Source organism: Pempheris klunzingeri, chromosome 15 (assembly GCF_042242105.1).
Source record: "Pempheris klunzingeri isolate RE-2024b chromosome 15, fPemKlu1.hap1, whole genome shotgun sequence".
Lineage (NCBI taxonomy): Eukaryota > Metazoa > Chordata > Actinopteri > Acropomatiformes > Pempheridae > Pempheris > Pempheris klunzingeri.
The window spans coordinates 4976671-5001210 of NC_092026.1; the positions used below are offsets into that span (position 1 = coordinate 4976671).

At 43.7% G+C, this 24540-nt stretch overlaps 2 protein-coding genes across 2 annotated transcripts; one reads left to right on the forward strand and one right to left on the reverse strand.

Annotated features, from left to right (window-relative positions):
- The first annotated feature begins 5598 nt into the window (after positions 1-5598).
- Positions 5599-7197, forward strand: ptger4c (prostaglandin E receptor 4 (subtype EP4) c). The gene is made up of 2 exons (XM_070845087.1): positions 5599-6459; positions 6601-7197. The coding sequence occupies exons 1-2, from the start codon at positions 5599-5601 to the stop codon at positions 7195-7197; spliced, it is 1458 nt and encodes a 485-aa protein (XP_070701188.1).
- A 2202-nt stretch (positions 7198-9399) lies between these two features.
- LOC139214103 (artemin) lies at positions 9400-24271 on the reverse strand. Its single transcript, XM_070844855.1, has 4 exons — positions 24157-24271; positions 12093-12163; positions 10486-10699; positions 9400-10218 (listed from the first exon to the last, which is right to left on the reverse strand). The coding sequence occupies exons 1-4, from the start codon at positions 24269-24271 to the stop codon at positions 9713-9715; spliced, it is 906 nt and encodes a 301-aa protein (XP_070700956.1). The 3' UTR covers positions 9400-9712.
- Between the last annotated feature and the right edge of the window lie 269 nt (positions 24272-24540).

The window sequence follows — 24540 nt, forward strand, 5'->3', positions numbered from 1 at the left end:
CTTTTTCGCCCTGCGAGATCCTGCGAGACCCTGTGCAGAAGTCACTTTCCATGCATGCTACATAGCAAAGCAACAACTAGAGTGTCGAAGCCACGTTCTGCACAAGTATCCTCTGGAAACTTTTTTCCTGTAACGTGTTGTTTTGTCTGTGTTTGTCAAATTGGTGATGTTTTCTTCGTTTGCTTGTGCGACATCGTGTTTTGTTTTTTTTAAGTTGCAGTACACTGAAACACACACACATTGACATTCCCTAAATTAGTGTTTCCACACCACAATTTTACCTTCTCTCTCCCAAACCAGAAATGAAGACACTAATTAGATTTGCAGTCGTGCCAACATATCAAACATTGCATTTTTAATTTAAAACCTGGCACAGATCTCTCAGTCGTGAGCGGCTGTATACTTATGTGTTGGTAGTATTTTCATCTCTGTGGTTGCATTAGTGGTGGCTCCCATGATGAAAACGTTTAATATCCTACAGCCACCTAATACATGGTGTGAGAACACAGTATGGAGGACCATTAGCACTGATGGCTGCACTCTGTCTGAGCAGAATGAACCAGTTATAAGACACAAAGGGGAGGTGGAGGCTGTGCTCTTAATGTGGATGATAGTAATGAAATTTGTCTTATAAAAAATAGAAAAAGTACAAACTCTCAGACACAAACCCCACATGTATTCATATGAAAGTGCATGTGTGTCCATTCCTTTGGAAAATACCTCTTACTCATATCTCCAAATCCCCCCTCACACACACACACACACACACACACATACACACACACACACACCTGAAGCAGTTGGACATATAGAACATATACATACTAACACTGTGCTGTGAGCTCCAGGCTCCCTGACATGAGGCAGCCTGAAAGACGGAGATGTGTGGGATGCACACGCACGCATGCACATCTACACTCACATGTAGTGGAACATGTGTGGGATGTTAGCATTCAAAAGTACAGGGGAAAAAACAATTGTCCTGTAGATTTGTTTTGGAGCATGTGTGTTTGTGTATGTGGGAGGAACAGATGTGCACCGTCCCTGGCGTCTATCACAGCCATCTGATGTACCACAGACCACACTGGAGGCCGACTTACACAAACAACTGTGGAACACAAGTGACTGGAAAAATAAACAGTAACTATGTTAACAAGCTGATGATGCCAAACACAATTTTTAAAAAGCTACAAACGTATTGACAGAAATAGGAAAGAAAAACAGTGAAAATGTCAAAGGCTTAATTGGAGAAGAAGGAGCAAAGAGAGAGATCCAGAGTGGAGCGAAGGTAATAAGATCGAGTAGTGTAGTGTGGAGAGAGTCCATGAGCCTCAGCTCCCCGGTGTAATGAGCTTGGCAGGCTGCAGCTGGAGCAGCAGTGTGATTGGACGACGCTGTGGAGAGGCAGCAGTGGTGGGAGAGGAAGAATCAGATAAAGCTGGATGATGACATCACAGCAGTGCGATACCACCACCAGCGGTGTGACGCCCTAAAGACAGTTAAGCATCACCATCAAATTACAGCAGCAGCGTAGACGTCACCAACACGGAGGCCATATGTCATTCGTTCACTTTGCCCAGACAGCAAACGTGCCGTCACTGTGAGGAGTGTGTAGCTTAATGATGGAAGTGTAAGAAAACACAGGCTGTACGTCATTTAATCTGTTTTCTTTCTCTTGTTGGAGCTTCTTTCTATCTTGTTATTCCTAAATTCATTCTTGCTTCTGAACTGGAGGCAAATATTTCACCTCAGCAGAAATAGATGGGCTTCCATGTGAACCATTAATCCTCCAGGATGGCACATGCATCAGAGGAAGAGCAGCACATTTTGCAAAGACTCTCCAAGAGCTTTTTTTTAAAGGAAGACAGAAATCCTGACTTCCAACAGGCAGAGCTCAGCTGTGACTAGCTGCAGGTCAGTCTTGTCAAAGTTTGTTGGCATTTGTCTTCTCACCACTACGGCCTGCAAGGATCACTGACATTCAGCCAAATGGCATAAAAGTGATCATAATATATATATATATATACATATATATATATGTACATATAGAGAAAGGGCTGTAGATAGAACAACAGGTTCTGTATTAACAAATGCAGAACCTGTTGTTGTCTTGTCATTTTTATCTGAAAAGGTCATATCTGTGATCTCTGATGACAAATGAACTTAAAACACAGGCTTTATTTCATGCGTGTCAGCAGTCTGCCCAGTATAATACGGCTCAGAGACATTTTAATTGCAACCGCGCCACATGCTGATCAATACCTAACTTGCATTTTGATTCCCCACGAGACAGAAAATTGATTATAGTGTTTTGTTCTTAATAAACAGTGAGAATCTCACAAAGCTCATTTGTGTCGGTGCTCAGTAAGAACTGGGATGCCCATTAACACCATTAAAGCAGCCGGTGTGGTTTCCACATATATGATCCTCCTCCCTTCACAGCCAGCCTAATGAATGTGTGAGTATCAGCGTCTCAGCATCCTTCCAGACTGCACATAACCTCCAAGGACACTTGATTAGGGGCTCTGAAAAGAAATGAAACTCCTGTAATATCAATGGGGAAACCACCGAGGATCATATGTGCCGGGCGAGAAGAATGATGACACACTTAAATATAACCACACATGCAAGGAAGAAACCCATGAAACCCACTTCATGTCTGCTCAGTGTGTGGGTGGCTGTGAGAGAGGAAAAAACTATAGTTTTATGTGTGGGCATCAGAGACAGTGACGTCTGAAAGCTTTAGCTTATTACGGCACAGAGGGCAGAGTCAAACACACAAATATACCCGAGAGGCATCGGTCCAAGAGAGGAGGAGAGGAATCCACTTACACAGACAGAGACGGAGAGCCCCGGCCTCCGCCAGTCTACCATTACACAGACCTTTCCTCCGTCGTTTATGATGAATTCTTTCATTTCCTCTGATTAGATTATCCTGTTGTGTATGGTGTGTGTGTAGGGGTATGACTTACATCACTTTCAGGGACACACACCAGACTTTGGACCAATTGATTGGACACAGCTTGTGCAATTGGGGACAAAAGCCCAACCGTTAAGGTTTAGGTTTAGGTTTAGGTTAAGGTTTAGGTTTAGGTTTAGGTTAAGGTTTTGGGAAGTCTGTGTGTGATATAAACTGTTGTATGTGGTTAAAGTCTACCTAGAGGGCTTAAAGTAGCAGGTCTATACTATGAAAACATTCACTATTATTTATTCTAGTACAGAGTATAGAATATTTATCAAATGATTTATTCTATATAACCTTTTGCCCATTATCATGCTGCATGGAACATATTGCAGCACATGCTATGTCACTAAGTACATTTACTCAAGTGCAACAGTAGAGTTTTACTGGAGTATTTCTACCTGTTACTCAGCTGGTAGTTATACAGGCTTCACCTCCAACAAGTAAAATGCTGCTTACAGTTTTACAGAGTAATATAACCACATAAGATATGACAGTGAATCAGTCACAGGCAGTAACTGTCTGCATTGTGTACTTTCACTTGTGATACTTTTAGGCATGTTGCTTATAGTCATAATACATCTGTATACTTTTGTTATATTTTCAGTGCAAGAGTTTTAATAGTGTATTTTTACAGTGTGTTCTTTTTTTACTGAAGTGGAGGATCTGAATACTTTTCCCATCACTCTGAAAACCCCAGTGCAACCTGCCAGTGTGTGGTTCACTTCATTAGCTCAAGTCTTCTGACTATCAGGGAGGACTAAAGGCGACGCTATCACGATATGATATGTGTCAATGTCCACTGTGCGCAATTAGCGCCCGTTTATCAGGCCAATCAGCGCCCCTGCTGCCCTGTAGGCGCAGTCTGAGGCTGCGCTCAGGAGGCGCAGTTGGTTGGATTCCTCAGACAGCACCAGTTGTAAAAACATGTACCATAGGGGCCTCACCGTGCGGCGTAATTTCAGCTGAGAATTGATGAATTATTAATGATGATTACCCATGAAATTGTAATATAGCCCATCAGCCGTAGGGATATTTACAATGTGAGATTTATTAAACCAGCTGCAACGGAAATGAAACAGAGAATGGATGACTGAAGACCTACAAAAGTACAGAGAAAACCTGCAAGAGGGAGAAAGAGCTCATGGAGCAGCAGGAGCTGTTCAGTGTTGATGGTGGTAACGAGGCGTTTGTTTATTATGAGTAACCTAATTCAGTGCAGCTCCCTGGGTATTTTGTCCTCTGTGTTTGAGGTGTATGTAGGATAAAGTAAGATGAATTCAAACCTCTCTCGTCCAACACAATCTTCCCTTTTTAATGCATGTTGACTTTCCCGTATTTTCTCCACAAATCGAGCACTCGTTCACACTTACCATGCCAGAGGACTTTTTGAAAATTACGCACGACTCCAGGCGCAGACATGAAGCTGCTGGAGCTGAGAGTCACCAAAAACACCAGAAACTTGAAACAGAGAAAATAGAGTGCGAATCCAGTGTTTTTTCCTCATTAGAAGTCGCAGTCTCTTTGTGCTTTCAGCGCTGTTCAGCGCTCAGAACTTCATGTGACTCTACCAGGAGGTCAAAGCTGGACTGGGCTGGACTGGATCTGCACACATGAAGCTCTGCGGTGGATGGACTGTGGTCAGGGTGGTGCCATCGGCTGTACCAGGGTGAAGCGCACAGTTATCAGCAGTGGGTTAAATGCTTTGTGGTTCCAAACAGCAGCAACATGTTGACGGTCTCTGTTCGTGGTGCTGATGGACGTGGAGGCGCTGACCTTGGTGCTGAAGTTCAGGATTTACGACATAATCGGCACCATTTCTGTCTCTTTACTTTGTTTTCTGCACCATATGTGGTTACACAAACTAGTTTTATTTTTCTAATTAACCTGCTCATTGGATGAGGTGTAGTTATAACCCTGAGCGTTTCCACACTGATGGACATATTGCATTATGTCTGCTGGATATGGGGGCAAACAATCCATCAATCCAGAACAGAGCTTTTACTTGTATGACCGCTTAATGATGAGCTAAGATAGAGCAAGAAATATGGTCACATTTTCAGAAAAGATAGATTTGATATTCCCTACCAGGTCAGCTGAAACCCTGATTTGATTCTTATTATTAGATGGACTGTGATTATCCTTTAAAGATGAATGTCAGTCCACCCACAAACTAGACAAAGGCAAGGTTTTTAAGTTTTTGTGTTAAATGATTCCAGATGTTGGCATTTGGCTCCTGACGCTGCTGGCATTTTTACCTCTGAGGCTAAAAGGCGGTGAGCAATGAAAAGTGTTGAATATTGATTCTCTGGCTGCAGAAATGTGATCCTGGGAAACCTGGTGGCTGCACTTACAGCCCGCACGTCACTCTCCTGACATCAGCACACAGCTTAAATACCCGCAGCACCGAGCAGAGTAAACACAACCAGGCAGACACACCTTCATATGGGCGCATCGGGAGCCAAAGTCACTTCACTTTCAGGGTGTAATTTTGCTGTAGATGGTGATTTATTTAGAGTAGAGCTCTGTGTTTCCAGACTAAGCTTTACAAAAGCTTTACAAAAGCTTAGTCTGGCTTTCCAAACACCACAGAAAGTACTTGCACTTTAATTTAAACTCTATTGTTTGTTTTAATTATGATCAACGACACTCTCACGTTTGGAGAACTGGACACGAACGTATCCGAGCCGCTGCCGCCTCTCTCCCTCAGCCAAAACCACAGTGGGTTCCCTGCGCTCCGGCTGGAGTCCAAATCTCTGATCATTTCAGCCACCATGTTTGGCGTGGGAGTCCTGGGGAACCTCATCGCCATAGTTGTGCTATGTATCTCCAAAAAGGAGCAGAAGGAAACCACTTTCTACACTCTGGTCTGCGGGATGGCCATCACGGACCTGCTGGGAACGTGCTTCACCAGCCCCGTGGTGATCGCCACATATGTGGCCAACCGCTGGCCTGGAGGAACGCTGCTCTGCCACTTCTTCTCTTTCTCCATGCTCTTCTTCGGCTCGGCCGGGATGTCCATCCTGTGCGCCATGGCTGTGGAACGATACTTGGCCATAAACCACGCGTATTTCTACTCCCAGCACATAGACCGGACAATGGCGCGCTTTGCGCTCCTGGTCACCTACCTGGTCAACATTGTGCTGTGCATTATGCCCAGTTTTGGCTTCGGGCAGCACGTCAGGCACTTTCCCGGGACTTGGTGCTTCCTGGACTGGAGGGCGATGGATCCACTCGGAGCCTGCTACTCCTTCCTGTACGGCGGCGTGATGGTGGTGCTGATCGCAGTGACGGTTGTCTGTAATCTGGCGGTGTGCAAGTCGCTGGTGGGGATGAACCAGAGGGCAGGAATAGTCAGGACGGATGTGTGTGAGCAGGGAGGATCACGGCGCCGCTTCCCCAGGCTGCCGTCGGTCACCTCAGCGGCAGAGATCCAAATGTTCTGGCTTCTCATCTTGATGACCATCGTCTTCCTGGTCTGCTCCATCCCTTTAGTGGTAAGATAAACAGACCAAACATCTGATTCTGTCTATTCTGTTAGAATACTTGCACTTGGTGTGTGCCAAACACATTTAGTTGGTGTGTGTATTATTGTTATTCTAGTTAGTTAATTGCATTTGTGTGTTTCTTTGTGACAGGTGCGGATCTTCGTTAACCAGCTATACGACCCTGCTTATATTTCTGCCGGGGGGAAGCCTGACTATCGGGGCGACATGCTGGCGATCCGTTTCGCCTCATTCAACCCCATATTAGACCCCTGGGTGTACATTTTGTGCCGGAAGAATCTGCTGCTAAAGGGCTGCGAGAAGCTGAAGAGGACAGTGGCTCGGGTTAAGGGTGGTCATGGTGACAAAGTCGGCTGGGTAGGAGGTCAGCACTCCCCCCCGTCTTTAAACAGCAATGACACCAGCTACGCGTCATTACGCACAGCCAGCGACAGGAACGAGGTGGAACACCGGGTGTCCATCAAGAACAAATCCTTTACAGACTTTGCAATGAGGCAAGCGTGGGAGTACGACACCTCCCGGGTCAACTTCCACCCGTTCAGCGCCGAGTCGACCGCGGTCCTGGGGTGTGAGGAGAAAGCAGCGGCCGACTCCAGACAGCAGGTGGCGGCCAAGTCGTGTCCAGGACGCAGCGCGACGCCGCTTCTCTCTGCGCAAGACAGAAGAGTGGACATCGTCACCTGCACGTTCAGCACACCGAGTTCATGTCAGTCGGTGAAATGCCTCTGATGGACATTTGTTATCTGCTGACGTCAGTGTAGAAAAGTCTGACAGGTGTTTCAAACTGGTACTTTTTTAAATTCAACTGTGAGAACAACAGATAACAAAGTAAGTTACCTTCTACTTCAGATGGTTTTGAGCCATCAAAAAGCCATATCAGCTTAAATAAATGAAACACTTGAAACTTGACTTAAACCAACAACAACATTTGAGGATTCAACACAGACACAACAGTTGATTTCCAGGGTCTTGTTCACATCACCCAGAAAGTGTCTCCAGAAAAACAAGGCCTCAACCTTCTGGAGGTTTAAACTCTAATCTCTGTATAACTGAGTGTGCCGTGAACTTGGTGGGTATTTAAGAGCCAAAGTATCACTGGAACAGAGCAAAGCTGTGGAGGAATGTGATTTGCTCTGTGATGAGACTGATGGGACATTCAATGAAGTCTGAGGACACAATTTCCAAACGTGGAAATTTAAACAAAATCTAATCATACCCCATGGGTACAAATAAAAGGTGCGACATTCTCAGAGTCTGATACACTGTATGAATCCATATGTGCACTTCACAATACATGTTTATTTATTATGTGTTGTTGTTGCACCTTATTTCATTTTGTTTTTAAACTGACATGCTGCTAACTTCCTCTGTGCCATTTCACAGTGTTGCATGATGCAGAGAAAACTGAATTTTGAACATAGTTAAATCTCGTTTTATATCTTATATTTGCATATAATGTTTTGATAACTGTACTTGTAAACAGCCAACGTGAACATATCACCTTTTAAAAATAAAGATGCTTAATGAATGCATGCTGTAAGCTGTGTGGCCTGTGGTGTTTGGTAGACGTGTCGGTGAGAAATAAAAAAAGAAAACACACTGCCGGGGTTTCTCCCTGCTCTCCTGGAGAGAGAGAGAGGGATTTTTAAAGCAAACCTTCTCAATTTGACAGGCAGATGGCAGGAGAGCAACACTGCTCTCAGTTCAACCTAATGATGACAGGCCCACCTTTTTCTGGCCTTTATTTTACACCAGCAGGTGGCTCTACAACATAAAAAGTCCTTTTAAATGGAACTGGAAAAAAGGTAGTGTGGCGTTTTGATCCTGTTCACAAGGATGGAGGTTCCCAAGAATCATTATTCATAATTCAAGCAATGTAATCAGTGAAGAAAACAGTGATAACAAGATGTATATTAAAAAACTTTATTCCCTCAGAGGATAATGCCATACAAAAATAAAGAAAACTTTATATAATAATAATAATAATAATAATAATAATAATAATAATAATAATGTGACATACTGAGAGTGTGTAACTGAATGGAAATACTCAACCACTTTAAGATGAGGAATGTCGAGGCTCTGTAGTATAAATCTTTGACTGGTTTTCTTTACACACATTCTGGACACTGAGCTGATATCAGTACCCAGAACTAAGCTCAAAACCAGAGATCAGCTGTCAGACTTTATTACATATACCACATTATTTCAATGTAGGTCAATTGGTTTCTGGTATCTATTATTAGGTTGTTTTTAAAAAAACTAAAAAAAATAAAAAGTCTGTCTGGGATGAAGAAAAAAATGTGAGTATTTGCACTTTGTTTTGTGAAAACACTCATCTTATTTCCAAAATGTTTATTGCATCCAATCTGATTCTTCCCAGGATCAGCTGTGAGGCTCAGGTTTATGAGGCGTTGGATAAAATCTGAAAATCAGCAGCTTTGAAATAATTAAAAAAAATGTCCGTACTGAATGCGAGCAGAAGTAACTGTTAACATGAAATCTGAATCTTGGCAATAAATAGATATTTATCTACAATCTAGAGTTAATAAAAAACAGCTCTCATATCAAGCTATAATAAATAAATAATTTATCAGAAATAAATATATTTTACTTTTATACAGTAATACATGAAGATGCATGGCATCCATTTGGCTGAGTTCACCTGAACATAGAAATGATACAATGTAATGCCTGTTTTTATGTGGGGAAAAAAAAAAGAGACATCGCTGCCGTCACTGTGAGTAATAGTGAACATCACGTCAGTCTTTTTTAGTCTGAATCAGAATATAAACACAGTGTCAGCCCTTTAATTGTGTCTTTTGTTTAGATCTCTTGAGCTCCAGCCGTCAGGACTTGCCCGTATAAAACAGTCATGCTCACATGTGGAGTCTCTTTCATGTGTACTAACTGGTCTGAGCGCTCTGCATTATTTACCAGTTATTCAGTTGAAAACAATTCACTCTTTGAAGACACAGCGATAAATCCAGACTGAGAATCCCTGATGACTTCCCCCTCAGTTTCTGATTTTGACCTTTAAGCTCCTTCGTCCAGCTGCGTCCAGACCTCTTCCTCCTCCACAGGAAGCCAACAAGTGGCCTCCACCACTTCCTCTGCTCTGGGTGTTACAGCGCCCCCCTCTGGCTCTTCCCTGTGCCCAGACCTTCAGCCTGCCCCCGTTGACTCCTCTCTGTTCAGGACGGGTGACGCGCTCTCCTCGTCACCTTCTCCCTCGTTCGTTCCTTCAGCCCATACACATGCAGCTGGCGGCTGATAGCGACTGGATGGTCCTCCATGTGGTCTGGGCGTCCATGAAGGAAACCGGCTCGTACCGGTCGGGTCGGCAGCAGGGGTGGTTGCTGACCTTGCGGGCGGTGCGCCGGGGCAGCGAGCCGTTCTCCAGCAACGCCTTCAGTGCCAGGTCGTAGTTTGTTCTCGAGGACTGGCAGGAGCCCACACAGAACTTGAAAAGGACAATCTCATCCGAGTCAAACCCCAGGCCGAGGTCCCGAACCTTCATCTCTCTCTTCTCCACACGGCAGTCCCTGCTGCTCTGCTTCGGCTGCCTGTTTTTGCCTCTGCCCCTTCTATCTCCTCTTCCTGTCTCTTCCTCTTCTTCTTTCCTCTTCCTCTTCTTCTTTTTTTTTGGTGATCCCTTAGGTTGAGGTTCTGTGGGGTCAGACGAGCGTGGGGAGCGTCCCGCCCAGCGACTAGTGGGATGGTCATCCGTCTCATCTATTACAAAGGGGTCTAAAAGGGAGAGAAGAGAGGAGTGTTGGACTTAGAGAGTTCCAATAAAAGGGAACATTTATTCAGGAAATTCTAACCGATGCAGAATCTACAATTTCACTTGTATCTTTCAACTAAAAATGACTTGTCACCCTTTAAATCACACATAAATATATTTTGATAACTGAGACACAAAGCAGATCCCCAGGTTCACACCCTCTCTCCACTCTAACAATGTCTGGTGGAGCAGATGTGCTGTAAATTACACTTTCATAAGAGCTTCAGTACCATATAGGGCATGCCAAGTAGAGTAAGGGTCACTTTCGTCCTCCTGCTCCTCGTCCTCCACCACTTCTGCCAGCGGCACAGGAAGCTCTCGCTCCCCCTGGCCTCCCAGCAGGCCCACAGCGTGGCCCGAGTCTGATCCCAGACCAGCAGCACCGCCTTTCATGTGAGCTCCCTCCACCAGAGGCAGCAGAGAGAGGAGCACCCACAGCAGCACCTACAGGACACAGAAGTCACATGTTACCTGACAAAAGGATGATTTGTTGAACTGTGGGTGTAAACATGTGTAGCAGACACAGAGCTACATTAGAAGTTATCAGGCGTCAGGTTTCTGTTCACCTGGAAGAAGTTCAGTATTCACTCTCTTTTTATATGTTGTCTTTATGTCTTCTGTTTTTTATCACCTCCTGAGGGAAATACCAGCTACACCAGCTAGCTAGCAGCTAACTTTGTCTGGTTTTTTTTATGCCGGAAACCTTCAGAACCAAAACAATAAAGGTGTAGACTGTAAAACCAAAATAATCAGCTGAAAGACACTACAAAGCACGAGGAGCTGAGGATAACTACAGCCTAATATAGAGAGATTGATTAGTGCAGCTTTAAGTACATTGATAATGATATTTATTATGCAACGCCATGTCTGTACCTAGAATGACATATTTAGGTAACAAGATATAATGAATTAATACTTTAAAGCTGCTTGTAGTTGTATGTTTGTTTGCAGTCTTTATGCTAAGCTAAGCTAACCAGCTGCTCGCTCTGGCCTCATGTTTAGCGTACAGACATGCGAGTGGTATCTCTTCTCATCTAACTCAGCAGCAAGCGTATTTTGCCAAAAGGATAAAATCTTTTCGATGATGTATTTTTCTCAGCTATTTCTAGAAAGGCAGGAATGACACAGTGGCGAACACTCCTGCTGTCGGCTTTGAGCTGTCTCTTTTTTCTGACGGAGAAAAGACAGTCGCCACCAGAGGAATCGGCTGTTTGGTGTTTCGCTGCCATGGTGACCAGCTAGGCTATTTAATACTAATAATAGACTAAGCTGACGAAGTGCTAAACAGATACAAAAACAGATCAAGAAAATGAGATAATACTTGTAACAGCCCGTAAAACACAGAACTTAAAGCACTTTAAAGGAGCTACAGTCTATTTTATCAGAAGTGATCTCATTTACTCTTCTGTAATTCTTAAGTTAAATAACTCTGCCTTCTTTCCGCCCTGGCTCAATTTTTGTCCACTGGCTTATGATTTAGCAATGTAAGCTTCGGCGCTGACGTGGTTTTATGGAAAGCTCAGTCCTGAGCTGTGCGGGGATGGATTTCATTAACAATTTATATCTACACATAACTCATCCTCTGGTTTATAGTCTGTCTGTAGAGCGGGAATGAAAAATGATAAGGCTAGGTTATTTGTAGAGATGGTGATTATATATAAATGATTGAATTTATACAAACGAACAAATACGATGAGTGAAAAAAGGCAGAGATGGAGGAAGTGACAGAGATGGAGAGAGGAGAAGAAGTGACAGGATATAAAAGGGAGCAAAGGAAGAAGAAGAAGGGGAAATTTTCAGGGTGCTCTTTTGGCACCGACGTCTGTTTCTGACAAACCTTGGCCTTTGGTGACATTACAGAGGTAATCTCCTGTCTATCCTTCCTCCGAACCCTCCATCTGGTCCCACCTGGAGAGAAAGAGAAAGGGAGAGGAATGTAAGAACAAGAACAAGGCCTCACTCTGTCAACTCTCCTCCACCCAGAACTTCCCTTGAAAAGGGTAACATAAACTAAAGACACAACATGCGGGCGATACGATGTCTATACATTCACAATTGTCCAGATACTGTAAAAAAAAAAAACAACCCCAAGGGCCCCTGAGCAAGCCGACATGTCACATAAATCACGTCCTCAGTGCATGAGGACGGCGTGTTTGTTGCTGCTTCAGTAAAAGGGCAGTGTTTGCTGCCAGCTAGTGTGGCTAGTGTTGGCTTGTCGGTTCATACATCCATGCAAACAGCCCCAGTCCGACAACAAAAGGCAGCATCTGCGATACACTTGTCAAAGGCATTCTTCAGGGTTATTCCTGTGGCAGAGGTACAAGCAGGGGGAACCAGGCATAGCGAGAACACTTCGCGGAGGTCCCAGACAAAAACCACAGAGATGCAGGACAGGTGATAAGAAGTGTCACGGATGCAGATGTTTATATATAGTACGTGCAGTGTGGAGGACTGAGCCGGCTGAGCAGTGCCACACAGCTAGGAGGTGACGTGGGGTCAGTGCGTTCTTTTGTGGCCCCCCAAAGGTGAAAGTCAGCGAGGATCAGAGCATCATGCATTTCAGAAACAGGAGAAGTCCTCTGGTAGGAATTAAAGAGGGGTATTGCTACAGAAAAAGCCAGGAGGCCAGCAAGGTCATTGGGAGTCATCCTCTGGGCACCATGAACATCTGTACAAAACGTAATGGCATCATCTTTGCAGTAATCACATTTGTAAATAACAAGGACTGTAGATTTTGTCCCTCATCTTTGGGAAGGAGTCTCTGTGCAGCATGTAATCACAAGAGACATGACCGATACCTCCTCATAGACAATCTTTTGATTATTTTCCAATTTAGTTTCGTCCTGTATTTCCTGACCCTTTTTGTCTGGAAGCCCATTAAAACAAAGGGATGTTTACTTGAAACTACACTTAGTTTGTGTGACTAGTTTTTAGAGGTCAGCAGATGTCAAAAAATTTAATATTTGAGAAAAGCCTGAAATAATATACAGTATATAATATCAAATATTATATAGTATGTGCAGCAAAATCTATACGTTATATATATATATTCCAGGTGGGGAGCCACTGGTTAAGTCAATAAATGGCAGAAAACAGTGAGAAATGCAGATCACGGTTCCCTAGAGCCCAACAGAACGTCTTCACATTACTTGTTTTGTCCAACGATTTGTCCAAAACCCAAATATATGTAATAAGTTGTGATTAGAAGTTCATTCACAATATTATCACAAGGTCCATTAATGGTAGTTCATGTCGAATGATGTTCCTCGTCGGTTCAGTGCACACCTTTAAAAAGCAACAAAACTCCTTTTCCCTTTGGCTTGTTTTAAACTTTAAAAATGTCATGTTTTGTTGGTTTCACGCTCTTCTTCTCTGCCATTTTTAAAATTCTGTTTCACTTTTCTTTCTCCTGTTAACTTCTGTTGTGACAAATTAAGTTATCCTGCTTGGTTGCTTATCAACTAACCAATTCAGCATTTGTGCCTGATGTGTTTAAATCTGACAAGAACAACCTTCTGCCCACAGATACAACATCTCTGAGGCCACATCTGTCATCTCCAAGTTGCTTTGTATAACCTTTGGCACTGAACTACAGCAACACCGTACTCATAGTAATGTATTCAGGCGTGTATTTCTAGATCTCACCAAGATGGAGTGTACCATGTTTATTTAACAGTCAAAAACAATCCCAGCAGTTCGGTCTGTGCAGTGGGATGGAAGACTGACAAAAGGTTACGGATCACAGGTCGCGATAATACCTGTTGGTGCATTTATGCAATCCCGCACATTCCAGCTGTAGCCATCCAGTCGAGGGTGAGCAAAGTTACAGACACTGAGGGTTGGGAGAGGGAACAAAAGGACAGACTGAGCAAAGTTCAGCCACACAGACAGAGGACAGGCCACTGCTGCAACCTAAAACTAAACTGAACCCCAGTCTCCCCTTGTCTCTGAGCTGATTTAAAACCCAGCAGCAGTGCGAGGCGGACAGAGGGCTACAGATCCTCGCTGGGTCTCAGGAGAGGTGCGCAATTCTGAGTCCCTAATGCCACTACAGCTGGGAGTGTTTAGCCCCTTTCAGATCAGCGCGTTGGGAGTGTACGTGGGGCTGTCTGCTGGTTCATTTCACCCCGGCACTCTGGAGCTGTTTACAGCCCGACGCCTCCAGCCTTTTCTGGGATGAGGTGGGTGGGGGAGTCGAGGGGTGGGGAGAGAAAGAAGAGAGGGAACGGGGCACTGATCCTTGAAGAGCTCCAGACTGACACAAGCCTACTGATGGTGTGTGTGTGTGTGTGTGCATGTGCTCGGTCCTATGTGTGTTTAGAACGCCTAGCATGTGTTTCTTCCTTGTTTGGCTGATTAAAGCCTTTGGTTTGTCCATCAGGCTGCATGTCTGCAGCAGGGAAAGCGGAGTTCTTGTCACCTTCCATTTGCATTGTTGGTCTTCTGCGCTCCAGTTGTTGTTCACAGTTAGTTGAGTAGGTAAGCCCTCCTGAAGCAAGTACAGCCCATAAAACCAGAGCACGCTATAATTTCCACTTTTCATCCTGCTGCTCTGAGTTGCTATTACAAATACTGTTTATGTGCTTGGAGAAAATGGATGTGGGTTTTATTTTGGGGGCATTTATGAGGTAAAAAAGGAGTATCAGCTTTAAAACAGAGGTTGCCTGCTCAGTTCACTGAATATCATGTGTACTGAGCAGCAATGTGCACTAAAGCAGGGATATTTAGAAAGTTCTTATTCATCATTGCCAGCACTAACCTTGTGTTGACTGCTGTGACTGTGGTCTCTGCAGCCTCTGACTGCATGAGTTGATGTGATTAAACTACATCTTAACATGTATTTCTTTTAAGATTAATTTAGTGAAGTTGCTCATTTGTTCAAATTGACATAAAAGCTGAAGAAGCAGCAAGAAAACTTTTTCCTTGTGCTCTTTAGACTGCCAAAACATAGACCTAACAAATGTTGTGTGAAGTTAGTCAGAGTGATTAATAATCATCCACTTATGGTAATTTAAATATCTGTTCAAACTTGAAACCCTTTATTCTCAACTGTATAGGCTAAATAAATAATGGAGTAATTCCATCTATATTACTTTCAAAATTGTGATTCAGACTTTTATTAATAGCGCAACACAACATATGTTTCTGATTAGGGATCTTGATGCCTACTGTATACTATTACAGTACATCCCCAGACCTGAGATTTGCCCACAGAGCCTCACACTTTGTAAAAAAAAAAAAAAAAGAAAGCTCTGCAGTGTTCTGCCTCCCCCTAAAAGCCAAACTTCTCAGATAATGACCTACTATTAGAGCCGCACTCTGCTCTCTGCCATGCGCCCGTGCACGTATGTGAAATGTTCTGACCTCCAGCTTTAACCTGTCACTACCGCGGTGCCTGATTGCAGGAGCGAGGAGAAAAACAAGAGTACAGTAAATCACCGCTGGCTCAATAAAAGACACCTGCAGTGTAAGAGGAGATGCAGGAGAGAGAGGCAGAACACCAGGAGAGCCGTCTGATCACTACCAGACACTGAGAAATCTGCGGAGGTCCCACAAAACGTAGCATGATGATATCTGCCATACTAACATGTGCCCCAAATATCTGCATATAGGCTATGCATCCAGAGCGGAGTGGAAACTTGTTTTGTGACATTGGCTTGCGGTGTTTGGTTGACAGAATATCTTTAGAGATATGTCATACAACAGGCCTCAGGGCGTAACGCCAAGTCCTCACATTCGGATGTGTTGAAATGTTCTTTATCTACATCTGACTGAAGAGTCTATGAAAAAAAGTCTTTGTGAATTTAAGCTATACAAATAAACTTAATTCAACTTTTTAGACATTAAAATGAAACGATTTTCCTGCACTTTCTCTTTATTCTCCTTTCCTCCTCCTGTTTCTCATTTTCACCATGCTTCATTTAAAGCCTCATACACATTAAATGTCTTTTTTTCTCTTATTAAATGTGCTCTCTTCCACTTTCCGACTGAAACAATTTCACTCTTCAGCGGTTAACAACAGCCATGTCTTAAGTATGAGAGGCAGCCACAATGTAAAAGTAGAAAAGGCTGGAGGAGGAGCGATAGAGAGAATGAGATACTAAAAGAAAATCACACGATAAGAGTAAGGAGAATTAAAAATACAGAATGGGTTGGTGTCCAGGGGAAAGAAAAACGAGAAAAAGGATAATTGAACCACTGAGTGGGAGAAGACTAGAAAGCAGAGATAAGGTGAACACAGGGAAGCGAGGGAATGACTAAATGAGAGTGCAGAAAGAGAGAGCAGACTGAAGCCCGGTCAGTCTGTAATCCCATAATCCCTGGCAGGCAGGCAGGATGTAATTGCTCGTTAGTGCCAGTTTCCACTCTGAGGCCTGTCACTGCTGGAAAACCACCGAGTGCCGGCAAAATGAGAAACAGATAGCAGGTCCCATGCCTCGGTTCAGATAGGTAGGTAGGCCCCCCACCCAAACACCCCCGAACATACACACATATGTGCACACACACACACACACACACACACACACACACACACACACACACCGGCACACATGCTGTCTGTCGGCTGTTTTCTGTCTGCTGCTCCTTTTTCTTCTCCGTTTTCTCATAATGCACAAAAACACATCAGTTACAGCCCATATTTGTCAGGTTTTTTTCTCATACATGCACACACACTAGCGCACACACACACACACACGCACACACACACACACACAAACACACACAGACAGACACAGACACAGACACACAGACACACAGGAGGCCGGGGTAATCAGAGGTGTGGACACTACACAGCCTGGAGGAGGATGGTGAAGAGAGGAGTGAATCTGTATGACCTCACTCCTCTCCAGGAGGTTGTATTAACCGACAGACAACATCTGAGCCTGTAGGTGTCTGAGATCCTTTCAGGCCAGTAAGAGACAGTAGGAAACATATAGACCGAGCTGAGCTGGGTTTGATTCCTGCTATGCAAAACGGCAAGGCCAGTGCAGTTGCTATTCACCAGCTTTAAGCCATGCTAGCAGCCTGGCTGGAGGATGGAGCCTAATGACTTTGGTGAACCTCTGACTTTTCCTCTATAACCACCATCAGGTCAACATTTGAATTCCTCCAACTCTTTTGATCATAAATGTTTGCATGTCAACATACTAAAGAAAAAAATTAACATGGTTTACGTGACACCTGCTTCATCAACATCAACATGACAGCTTTGTTATCATAGAGCCGCTAGCACGACCGTAGACTCTTGGACATGTAGGTTCATGGACTCATCAAAAGATGGGAAATCAATTATCATTTAAATCATCTATGAACCAAAAATGTTCTGTTACAGTTTACCAAAAGTGAGGATTTGCTTTTCTCTGTTGATATTATTGTAAATGACATAAAACTGATCCTGTTGGAACAACTACCAACTAATGTCAGTATAATATTTAAAGCAGCTCTTGTTAATATTCCTGTGGGTCAAATGACCACATGTAATGCAAAAGAGGCCACTTGTAATGACAAATCCACAGAAATGTATCACCTGACTGCAGTTTCCCTCAGCTGTGAAGCCTTTTAGCATCTTTAAGCTCATTGTTTTGGTTTTACAGACACTTTTGTTGTTTTGGCAGACAAAAGGTAAAAAATAAATATGTATGAAGCTTTAAGACACATCTTCATATTATGGCGATTATCTACCTTATTAACATCTTGGGCAGAGTTTATTAGCAACAGATTATGGAGAACAGTACCTCTTTCAAGCTTTGCCTGTAGGGTTAAACAGTACAAGCTGGACCTCATTAGTAGTACCTATTAGACATAAACTATTGGCTGCCCAATGATAAACCTGAATGATTAGTGATTTACTTCACCGACCCTGCAGCCTTCCCTCCACACCAAAGAGAAGAGCCCCAGAAAAACGTGTCTAATGGTTCTCCAGTGGGATAAATGAAGCACTTTTAGTGGAGAACAATGTGTTTGAAGTGTAGCACTTCTGGATTAACGCCCTCACACGTGCAGGTTCAGGTTGCCAATGGTGGCATGGAGAGTTACTGCAGGTCATCACAGCACTGGGCTCAATAGGTCAAAACAAGCTCGATAAAATGCACATTTCCACGAGCCATAAAAGTGTCATCTGTGACCAGGACATTAACCTGGAGCTGCAACACTGATGGCATCATTACGACAGACAGAGAGAGAGAAAGAGCTGCTGTCATCGTCTCAGCCACTAAAGCCACCTGGCTCTACTAAAGGAAACATTTTCTCACTGCGAAGCTTTATTGCTGCTGGAGCTGAGGCTGTAATAGAGCTCACGGCAGAGAAAATTAGCTGATATATTATAGGGAGATCCAGATATTTGGCAGCCAAATGGCATTGTGAGTATAACTGCAGTCACAAGAACAAATGGTATCAAACCTCAGTCCGGAAATGATCGTGTGTTGATTTGGCTGCTCAGATATCTCTCAGACACTCCCATGATGATTCTAGCAGGCTGGTTTCAGACATGCCATTTACATGTTTGGGTTTTTTATGTGCCTGACTAATTACTACTTGTGTTGTACATTGGACATATAATAGCTGATACTGCTGTTCGTTGGCACTGTCGGGGCCTGTGGCTTCCGTGTCATCCGTGTCATCACGTAACCATCAATCTGTCAATGACATTTCATTAGGAGAAAAAGAAACCTGAGCTACAATCGTTCTTTCAACATAGCATCATTTATTTAAACTGGTTTAGAGTGGATAAGTGGACTTAAATACATTAGTGGATTATCTGACAGAAAAATTATGAATAGCCATAGTTATGGGATTATTAAGATTGTCTTAAGTCTTAATTTTGCAACTTTGTAAATCCTTTTTAATGGTTCTAATGAGGTAAGTCATTAAAGTCATTGCAGATATCTCTAAACATAGTGAAATTGCTACAACTTGGTCCCATGAAGCAAGAAATGGCAGCAGTTAGATAATCAGGTTTTAGCAAACCTACAGTATTTAGCAAGATAATCTAAACCACTTAATTTGGGAGCAAAATCAAAACTATCTGTGTAAAAGTCTATGGTGAGTCTGTAAAATGATGGACAGAAGGTTTGTGTGATCATTTACTGACTGCCTTTTTTCTTCTTTCAGACAGTAGATAACTAATCTAGATAACTTTAGGATTTACTTTAAAGCTGCACTAATCATTTAACATCAACAATGGATCAAATTGTTATGTATAACAGGAGAGGAGCCATTCATAGTGAAACACCTCAGAGGATCATCCACATCTCCATAGCATCTTTTTCTCTGTTTTGGTTTTAAGGCCCATGACTTCCCTGCTTTGGTTCACTCTCATCAGCCTCATTCTCAGACGAAGCCGATGAACTCATTATTCTCTCCCTGCTCAGCACCAACCACCAGATAAAGTTATCATCAAGCTGGGGAACATACAGTGCTTACATACATACATACATACAGCAGTTAAAGGGCCATATATTTGCATCACAGCTTGGTGGAGACAAAACACAGAGCTAAAAGCAGAGTGAATATTGGACTAACGTTTGTCATCCTTTGCCACAACAGCGCCATCACTGATGTGTTCACAACTTGTTCTGCTGCCCACAAGAGGTAAAAAAAAAAAAAATAAATCAATGACTGCAGCTTTAAAACTTATACTGTTGTCTGACTGATCATGTTTGTTGCCTTGTTGGACTCCTATTTTACCAAAGCTGCCATGTTCCCTGAATACAGTGTCATCATTAGGAACGAAAGAGGTCTGTAGTGCAGTAAGGAAGTATAATGACCTGCTGTAGGATTTTCTATATCAGGCGTAATTTCCACGATGTGCAACAGCCTCTACAAGATTAAATGTGCAGGGTCACTGGAAAGTTTAGCTAATGTGCAGTTAGCACTAATTAGCCACATAGAAACCCACGATGCAACAGACTTATGAGCACCTTGTGACTCAATCAGCCAAATTAGACGGGACACCATCAACTTGCTGCGCTGGGCCAGTTTTCCCATGAGCGCTGAGATGACGACAGCCTCCTGATGCGACACATCTGTGTCCTCACCGTCTCGCTCTTCTTCTCTTTGTTTCTCACTAAGGCAGTTTCCTCAGTGTCCCTGACCCTAATAACCCAAATTCCTGCCTGATTAAGTTGGTTTTAAAAGGAAGCCACACAGAGAGCGGTTGGGTGAGCCTCACCTTAAATGGGAACACATTTTGGCCGTGTTGGAGCGATGATCAGAGGGTAAGATTTCACTTTCCGGTGTTTGTGAGGACAGCAGTGCTTAAAAGGCCGCAAAGAGGACAGAGGGAAAGACTGGAGAGGGATGAAGAGGAGTAGATAGAAAACACACACACACATTCAACAAAGAAATATTCCTGTTTTCTTTCATACACACTTTGTAAAATTGATATTCCCACTACAAAGTAACTTTGCACACACACACACACACAATGCGTCACCTTCCAGTCTCACCCACTGAAATCCCCTCTCCCACCATTCACTCACCCCGCGACCTTTTCTTGCTCCCATCTCATGTTGTTATTTCTCCAAATTAAGCCCACACTGAGCCCGAGAGTAGCACTCAGAAAAGTGGCCATCTGTGATACACACACACACGTACACACACACACACACACACACACACACACACACACTGGTCATTATTAGCGTGTCTTGTGGGTGAACCAGCGCTCTCCAAAGTGTTTCCGTGTCGCCCACTCGTGCCCCAGACAGACTGGGCTTAATGACCTGGCCTGATAGTTCAAAGCAGCCCTCAGATGCTATGATTAATGAATCTGACCTGCTAATTTCAAAAGAATACAGCTTATTGTATCAAAAAACGCCCTCACAGACACAAACACTGCACCGGGCTAGTTAACATTCTTCTGTATTTTGAGAAAAAGTTGTTTTAAGGCGGGAGATTTTACGATAGGGACAGGAGTTTGCTTTATGTTTCATCAGCGGCTCCGAAAAGTATTAACTGCTGCTTTGTTCTAAATAATTTAAGCTGTTTGAACTTGAAGAAGTCAAAGTGCTCAACAACAACAAAACAATTCAACATCACAGACAGAAATTGTTCCCCCAGTGTACTTACACGAGATTGTCAACCACTATGAAAGCAAGGACCCAGAAAACACTAGTAGCATGGGAAGCATTTGTCTGAAGGAATACATCTAACAAATTGAAATTCCTTTTTGTCAGATCATGCCTCCTTCAATTTGGCCTCAAGGAATCACTGTGGTTCGCTGCATACTCTAAACACTTCCAGATTGAAGTTGCCCTGTGGCACCTCAGGTTGCATAATCAATCTCTCTCCCTGCACTCTCTCCATTAGTCGTGGGACAAAACAACTAGAGTAACGTTACACACCGGGGCTGAGACACAGCTGAAGACAAGGCTCCCTGCACAGACCAACACATCCATCTTTTAATGACAGATTCCCACTAATCTGAAGAGCGTGTGCCGTACTTTAATGGCTGAATATTTCACTGCATTTAATGTTGACACGGAGAGAACAAAATGCTTAAATCTGCTTCAGTGCTTAAATGTGTCTTATTATTTTGGGCCTACTAAGCGAGCCATACATTTCACCTTTCACCCCTCAACTTTGCGTGTGTGTCAAGACTTATGGAGGCCCTCAATTTCTGCCTTTATCGTTCTCTAGTGGGTGGTTTTTCCAGAACAATTACACGTGCATTACAAGACTCTGTGCTTTATCTGGTTTTAGTTTGTGTTATGTTTCATAACAACAAAGTAAATTTCCTGAAAATGTACGACACAGCTCGTTATCAGATCAAGAAATCAAGCATTTAGGTTAAAGGAATAAAACAGTGAAAACTCGCCTTGATAAATGTTGAAAGTTTAGTGTAATGTTTGCAGAATTCTTTCAGAAGAGTTACTTGTTGCCTGTATAATCTTGCAATAATACATACTGGATGAGCAAGTCCAGATTCAAGTGGAGCCAACAGTTTACAGACTAAAAGAGTCTTTAATGAAATACATAAAAGTCATATTTGAACTATCAGACTCTGGTCGAGGGACCCAAACAGTAACGGAGCCTGTTTACAGCAACAGTGACTCTACATATATTTACGAGGATGCGTCTATATATAAATTAAGTGGTAATAATGATAACTTGAGTTGTCGTTTTAATTATGAGTGTTTGACTTTCTCTCTGTGAGTCTGCCAGCAACACAGAGCAGCATGAGAACAAGGAGTTAAACCCATAACACCAACAAACGGCATGCTAGCTCTCGTAAAGCCACATGCCAGTTAAAACAAACCAGACCACACATCAGGAGGCTGCTGGTAAAGAGAACGCGCCCGCCCCGCTGTACCTGACCCTCGGCAGGGCCCGCTGACCCCGTGACCTTTGACTGGAGGAAGTGAAAGCTGTGGCAGCGTGACGGAGGAGTGTGAGATGCCTGAAGCACAGGCGATCCTCTCATGTTCGGCCTGAGAACAAACCGGCGATCTTAAACAACACGAGTAAAGAAAAACAAGGCTGCTTCACGATCATGTTTTCACACATTGTACAGGCATGTAGTGGGGGACGCCTGCTGGGGACGTGTGACATGTTTCAGGTGAGATTCATGAAGTACATTACAGCTTAGAGGCAAGAAAAAAAGATGAAACACCAGAGCAAGATGTGAACATCAGAGGCCCAACTCAGCCCCATCAGCGTGCACGAGTGACACTGTATGCACATGACTGAGTGAGTCAGTAGGCCATTGAGTCAGCGACTAGGTATGAAAGTTCAGTGACGCATCATCTTCTTTTACATGTCTGAGTGGATGAATCTGACAAATTGCATTACAATTAGCAGACACCACAAACTGAAACCATGACTGTGTTGTGTTGAAATTAAAAATCCTGAGCTCAGAGTCATTGGAAACACAAGCAAACGCATCCCTGCCACCTTTTCACGAATCTGAAGCAATCAACGCAGTTTCCTCTGATACTGAAAAGAAATGTGCTTCACTTTCAGCACGTCAAAACACCTGAAGCTTAACAGGCTTGATCTGCCCCTCAGCCCCTCAGAGGCACTGTAGAGGAGGGAAATGGATGCAGCTGTGTGTGTGTGTGTGTGTGTGTGTGTGCGTGCGTGCAAGTCTTTGTTTAGCTGTGAGAACAAATTTTGGTGTTACACCACCTTTGTGAGGACATTCCTGCATTGTGGGGACACTCTGCCTGGTCATCACAACTTCAAAGGGCTGTTAGAGGGTTAAGTCTTGGTTTTATGATTCAGGTTAGCGTTAGGTTACGGCTGGAGCTGGGTAAGGGTTGGGGTTAGGGATTTAGCTGTGATGGTAAAGGGTCCCGGGAATGCCTTCTGTCAGTGAGTGTCCTCACAACGACAGAAATACAAGAATGTGTGTGAGACCAGCACTTTGATATTTAGATTTGCAGCCCACCACAGGAGAGGGTCACACTGGAAGACTTCCTGACTGTGATATTATGGGAGCCTGTGTGTTCTTATGGACGAAGAGGAAACAGTGGCAGTCACTTTGATTTGTATGTTCCCATCATTCAGAGTCACCTTTTAGCACCCCGGAAAGACTTAAGACTATAAATCATAAAACAGCACATAATAAAACACAGAGAACAAACACTTCCACCATCCTCCTTCCCAGACTGCATTTCACTAACACTCCCAATAAACACTAAATTAAGTCCAACACTGAATCCAGGTCGGAGTGACCCAGAGAGTCAGAGGAGCCTAAAGCAGCTGGCAGGTGCGTGCAGGGAGCTTTGGAGCTCACCCATGTGAAAAGAAATCAAACATCAAACAGTGTTGTCACAGCAAACATGAAGACAAGAGGCCAGGTCTGCTTTCAAGACATCCGACAGTATTCCTCCAAATGACTGTGGCATTGTCTTAAAGCCCTAAACGGACAACTTTATAGAATCGTTAAGGCTCCTTACCAGCTGTCCTGTGCGCATTCTGCTCCAAGTGCGCGCCGGGGAGGACAGGAGAGCCGCTCGTTCCGCGCTGGGTGCAGCTCATGTTTCTGGCGATCCATACGCTGCGACGCGTCATGTTTTACACCTCACTGTCACGGCTTGCAAGTGTTCAGAGCTGGCTGTCTCCACTGAGGCTGAAGCACGCACGAAGAATCCATCTAAAGCGGTTCAGCTTCAACGCGACAGGCGCCTCCTCCTCGTTCTCAACGGGGCCAAAATCTCCTTTTCCCCGGCCGGTCTCCTGCCTCGGGTGTGTCAGCACCCTGGACGGGAACAGAGAGGGCGGACAGCGGAGACACAGAGAGTTAACCTTCTTTAAACACGTTATCTGATTGAAGTGTTTCA